The sequence below is a fragment of the Phocoena sinus genome, chromosome 16 (assembly GCF_008692025.1).
Source record: "Phocoena sinus isolate mPhoSin1 chromosome 16, mPhoSin1.pri, whole genome shotgun sequence".
NCBI lineage: Eukaryota > Metazoa > Chordata > Mammalia > Artiodactyla > Phocoenidae > Phocoena > Phocoena sinus.
The window spans coordinates 50,194,725-50,200,718 of NC_045778.1; the positions used below are offsets into that span (position 1 = coordinate 50,194,725).

At 45.7% G+C, this 5,994-nt stretch overlaps 1 protein-coding gene across 1 annotated transcript; it reads right to left on the minus strand.

The window, feature by feature from the left end:
• Nucleotides 1-747: 747 nt before the first annotated feature.
• PPP1R3C (protein phosphatase 1 regulatory subunit 3C) lies at nucleotides 748-5,328 on the minus strand. The gene is made up of 2 exons (XM_032608456.1): nucleotides 5,232-5,328; nucleotides 748-3,200 (listed from the first exon to the last, which is right to left on the minus strand). The coding sequence occupies exons 1-2, from the start codon at nucleotides 5,243-5,245 to the stop codon at nucleotides 2,261-2,263; spliced, it is 954 nt and encodes a 317-aa protein (XP_032464347.1). The 5' UTR covers nucleotides 5,246-5,328; the 3' UTR covers nucleotides 748-2,260.
• Between the last annotated feature and the right edge of the window lie 666 nt (nucleotides 5,329-5,994).

The window sequence follows — 5,994 nt, forward strand, 5'->3', positions numbered from 1 at the left end:
ATGGTCTGCTCTTGGAAATAAATTCTCTTTAAAAAAACAACAGAGAAAGAAACCAAAAAACAGTATCAAAAAAAAAACATCTGCAGCCAGATACAGCCTGTAGGCCTATAGTTTACAACTTCTGATCAAGAGGCTGTTACGATATGATTAAATTTGTTTTTCATAATTGGGCCTTTCTAGGTTGGTCATTTATTCCCCCTTAGGTTACACTGTGCAGAAGACATTTTTGGCATTTTAGGCAAGAACTGAAACTACAACTTTGGTTCCTAGACCTGCTGCCTCATACCCCAAGGAGCTGAGCTCCCCCTCAGTCTGGGACTGATGCCCACTGCCCCTCCCTACACCCTCCATGCAGCTCCAAGCTTTGCCCCTGCAGGAGGGAGCCGGATCTCAGGAGGTAGAAGCCACTTCCCACACCATCCCTTCCCCCATTTCAAAGACTCTCGAGAGGTGGTCCCCAAGATAAACCTGACCCAGCAGAGAGTACACGTTATGAGCAGTCAGCACAGATGGGGACAGTCAGGGGGACAGTCCCAGCAGCTCAAGTCACTGCCCCTGGACCCCAGCCCCAATGATCAGGAGGTGGAAATTCTCACTAATGAGACTGGGACCACGTGAATACTTTCAGGTGGATCCAATTCCTGGTCCAAACTAACCTTGCTCAGTTGTTCTTAAAACAGGAGAATATCAGTTGATGGTTTCTTATTTAACTCACTGTGGCTTTGAGAAAGAAAACATACTCAGATCTTATATCAAACATTTTTATTTTTAAAGTGAGAAGTTCACAGAGGATAGCTATAGGAGAGTGAAATATTTAGAGCAGAAAAATTGTGGGTGCTAGCCAAACTTCAAATATTGTCATAGCAGAGTTATTCCACTAGTACGCTTCCAGCATGGCAGACCACGTGTTAAAATTAACTGCATTCTCGGAACACCTCAGTGGACGTGCACAATGATAGAAGCAAACATTCAGCGGCTCCTGTTCTGAAGATTTTACAGAATGGATTTAGGCACACTCCAAAACAAGTATATTACAACACACCCCAAACAGTTCACGTCCATTAAAAGAAAAATGTTGACTTTAAAGATATTGGTAGGAAGACTTAAAATAACAAGAAGAATATAGGCAAGAAACAGAAATGGCTACTTTTATGTGCAAGGTACTGGATTCTTAAATTGAGAATCAGTGCCAATCCTCACTTCCAACATCACATCGAAAAAGTGTGGCAGAAAAATGAGTCACCTTCAATATGAAGGACGCGAGTTGTATACATTGACAACACTCTTGAAGATACAACAGTTTTGCAGGAGGAATGCCAGCATACAGAGTGGGCCTTCTTATGAGGCCAAACGCTCACAGGTTATCCGATGACCCTTCACACACTCCGGTTAAGCAACTACAACATTCTGGTTTAATCAAGGCACTGGCAAGGAGTGATCCTTGACGTGACACAGAGTCCCTACAAGTTGTTGGCCAATGATGATGGCATGGGTATTTTGGTCGGGCAGCATCTATACTGAGAACCCAAGCATGGTACCTTGATCACAAGCAAGGTCACTTATCCCATTAGGACTGCAAAGCCAGATTTGCTTAAGCTTTCCCCAAATCATGATTTTTGTTAAGTCACGTGTGAACAGAATCAATCTTGATTCCCCAGAATTATAATTCACTTTCCCCAGTACCACCCAACACTCCTAAAGTTTGTTTGGGTTTTTCTCTACAAGAATACATAGAATGGATGTTTTTCTCCCCTCTACAAATTACTTCCCTGGGAGAGAACTGTAAAACCAACTTAAAACCACAAAATAACCTTACATTTTCTCACCGACAGTTAAGTATCAGACCTCTCGCTCCTACTCTGACCTGAGCTGCAGAGCCCTTTGGGTATACTTTTCAGACATTCCTCATACCATTAACACAGCTTTCTGTCACCATCCACTGTCCTTCCTCAACCTTTTCTTGCCCAACGGGAAAGCCAGTGAATTGAGAGGGAAGGAGAAATGGGCATTGACAATGTATTGCTTTTATAAAAATAGGCTTACCAGGCTGTTACTTGACCCTCCACAGCAAAATGGGGCAGCATCATCCATATAGAACCCCACACTAAATTCTCAAGGGGCTATCTTTTTTGTAGCCAGGTCTCAAAAGTTCCAAGCTAAACCTACTGAAGGAAAGTAGCAATGCCTTCCTAATATTAAGCAACACAGACCTAGAATTACATGGGCAATAAGGTCAAGACCAGCCGCTAGGTTGCTTCATTCATCGGTAAGAGGACAAGTTCTCCATCCTCCCCCAGCTCTGCCATTCTGGGAAGAGCCCGCTGGCCAGCCTCGGGCTGCCGAAGACCGTCGACTCCAGCTCGGCCTTGGGGGACGCCTGGTGGAAGGTGCAGTCCTGGGCTGCCCTCTGCGTCTGCACTCCATCAGGTTTCCACTGCGCGTGGACAATTCTGTAATTCTGACCCTCATTGTTGTCCCAGAAGACCCGCCCGTTAGCATAGTATGAGATGCAGAACTCAATTTTCTCCTTCGTTGGGATGACGGAGGGTAGGTCAATGGCAAACGAGAAGGTGTCACTCTCGGAGCCACCATACACGTTTTTCATGTAGACACAGTCCACATCCGTGTAGCTCTGCCAGGTATCAAAAGTGATCCGGATCTGAACCTTCTTCTCAAAGCTCATGTTTTTCACCTTCACAGTCCCCGTCACCGTTCGCTCTTGCAAAGAGCAGTTCTCCAGGCAGACAGAGTTCTTCTGGAAGTGGTTCCGAAAACTTAAGTAATCAGCTGAAGGTTGAGGGAAATCTAAAATCAAGTTTTTCTCCTCGTGGAGTTTTAAGCCTGAGGAGATATCGTTCAGGTCCAAGAGGTCAAACTGGAGATCCCACACTGGTTCTTCCGGAAGGTCTGAGAAGACGTGGATGGCAGTGAGGGAGAGGCCCTTGGAGTCCGCAAACACCACCCGCTTCTTGGCTTGGTTGTGTGAAGGCTTCCAGTCGTTCTGTGTTTTGGCTTCCTGTTTTATGTTGAGACACGGCTTCAGAGGCTTTAATTTGTTCACAAAATTTCTTCGTTGGAAGTCGTCATAAGGGCCCAGGAAGCTCTTCAGAGGTGGGGAATGAGCCAGGCAGAGCCTCATAGCCACATCCACAGGCATGACCGAACTTGTCAAAGGCCGTGGATCTAAAACCTGGATCATTCTGGAATACAAAAAGAAGAGAGGTTATCATCTGCACCTGGAATGCACTTCGCCTGGTCCCAAACATATCTGTACTATTTTTGTTAGCTAAGTTATAGCCAGCACAGTAAGCTTCAAGGAGGTGCTCTCATATGTAGTGAAGGAATACAGTATTAGGTGATGACAGCTGCATCTTATGTTTGGGCTCTACCCTTGACTGGCTATAGGCCATGGGTTAAAACACGTGGGGTCTCAGTTTCTCCATCTGAGACATAAAAGATTTGGATGCGATCATCTCTAATACAGCTCTAAATCCATTTGGTCTGTTCTGGACCAGTGGTTCTCAAACCTGTCTGTTCACAATGGCCTAGGAAGTTGGTTTTCTTCCTTTTTCTTTAATGCCGCATCCTAGGACTTAGAGCCACTAATGCAGAACCTCTGCGAACGGGGACAAGGAGGTAAATATGTTCTTAAAGCTTCCCAGGTGATCTAATGACCAGATAGGCTCTAGAACCAAAGCTCTCCCTCAACTGCGCTCCCTCAACTGCTTTGATGATTTTGCTATCGAATTGATTACACTTCTCTGGAATAGTAATCCACTTAAAAAGAAAAAAACAGCAATAAAAATTCTCATGGAATGGTTTTGAGAGTGAGGGGCTAGAAAGAGTGAATCGGAAGATTATCTTTGCACTTTCATTATCATGCTCTTCATCATTTTACACAAATAACCCACCGAAGTGCAAGTCAGCAATCGGTGAACTTAAAAAGAAACTTTACCTAACCTGTATTTCACAAAGAAAGACATCCATGTCAAGTCCACATTTAAGTGGAAAAAGTTGATGACCTGAAAATGGGGCTGTTTTCAACATATGCTATATATATGGACTTATAAATGTTGAAAAGTGTAATAGGAAGCACAACAAAAAGATAACAATTATCTCTGGGTGGTGGGTGATCTATTTTTGCCTTTGTACTTTTTTGGTATTTTCTAATGTTTTGGCAATGGATATTTATAACCAGAAAGATAATAAAGCTATTTAAAATTTAAACATAACTATGTTCCGCAATACTAAATCAAGAAGTATCCATCAAGAAGGATATTTTTTCTGGCCTTTAGCCCTGAGTATATTGCCAAGCTTATGGACATTTTTCCCCTATCCTAGCCTTCAGATAAGAGGTGTGTGTATACTGTATGTGACATTTCTCAGTCTGGCTTTAGTAACTTTCCTCCCAGCAGCTCTAAGCACAAAGGCAAATGGTCCTTATCATAAGATGGATAATAAAAGAACATTCAGAGAATTTACTTTATTAGACTTGGGATTTTTCTGGGAGACCTACAAACTTAGAACAAACAAATGAAAGTGAAAGTTATATTTGTGGCTCTAATAATAGTGAACGGGCAGGATTTTTAGAGAGGTCTGCTAAGTTATGCCTAGAGGAGCTATTTAAGTAGTTTTGCAGGGGGCGGGGGTGTTTGGGAGGTTTGTTTTGTATTTTCATATTTTGCACTTATAGAAAGACAGTTTAAGGATACGGAGATTTCCCTGGAATCTAAGTCCTGCCCCAGAGTTTAAAAACAATCATTTGCTCAAACTCTGAGACTGAGTTTTCTATGGCAAACCGTCATAAGAAGAACGGAAGAGGACCAAGGAATGCGAACATCGTCCTGTAGTTATTCCCAAAGCTAAACTACCCAACCAGCAATCTCAGAGTGCTATTCCCACGAGTTAAGCGGCCCGAGTCCTTGAGACATCTGTGCAGGACCAAGAGATACGGTCGGAATCCATGAGGGAATCAGAACTCAAGCTGACTCACGTTAAGACAGTTTCTGGTTTAAGATGCCGTTTACCAAAATCAGCTCTGCCTAAGCAGCACAGAGCAAATCTCCACACCTCCGAGGCCTCCCCGGTGCCAGATTCCAAGTCAGCAGCCAGTCAACCCGCCCTCCCCTAGGGTCTTCACGTGCGGTGATGACAGAAGGAAAACGCAGCCCAACCTCCCTGCAGCTGCGCGCTCCCTGTGCTCCGGGGCGGGGAATCTACAGGGAACCTACCTGGTGCAGCTCATTAGGCAGAGGGGCGGCGGGACTCCGCTGCCTGCGCGAGTTCGCACCCGGCTCCCAGCAGCCCCGGCTTGGCTGCAGCTCTGGCGGATTGAGGGTGCAGCGCCCGAGAGGCCGCTTATCTGCTCGGGACCACGTGAGCCGACGGCTGGGACCAATTGCCGGGCCGCGAGCTCGACGGCGCGACCAACCAGCGCTCAGCTGGGGCGCGAGCCCTCGCCCGGGACGTGACGGCGGTAACGCAGGACTCGCGGGGCTCTGGGGGCGCTCGGAGAACCCTGGCCAGCTGGTCTGAGTCGCGTTAACAGGAGCCCCGGGCGAAGCGCCGTGGAGGCAGCACCGTAGCGCAAGTAGCGGGTGCAGGCCAGGAGGGAATGCAGCAAACCTGCCCCAGGCCGGGCGCCAACACAGCGGGGCTGCGGGGAAGGAGATGCCTTTCACTTCTAGAGGCTTCTGTATACAGTTAATCTGAGCGCAGAACGTTGTGGCTTGTTCCAAATGTGTGTGTGTGGATATAGATAGATATAGATATAGATGATATAGAAACACAGAAATAGATTTCAAACATATATATTTGAAATGTTTATCTTGTTCACTGCTTGGTGTATCGGCTCAGGTTCTCCCTTTCCTTGCCCTGAGCAAGCAGAAGTTGGCTTTATATTTTGGGGTTAGGGTGAACCCACAAATGCACCACACAGTAGACTGCTTCTCTAACTAATGTTGTTAATAAACCATGTTAGCCCTGTTATAAGAC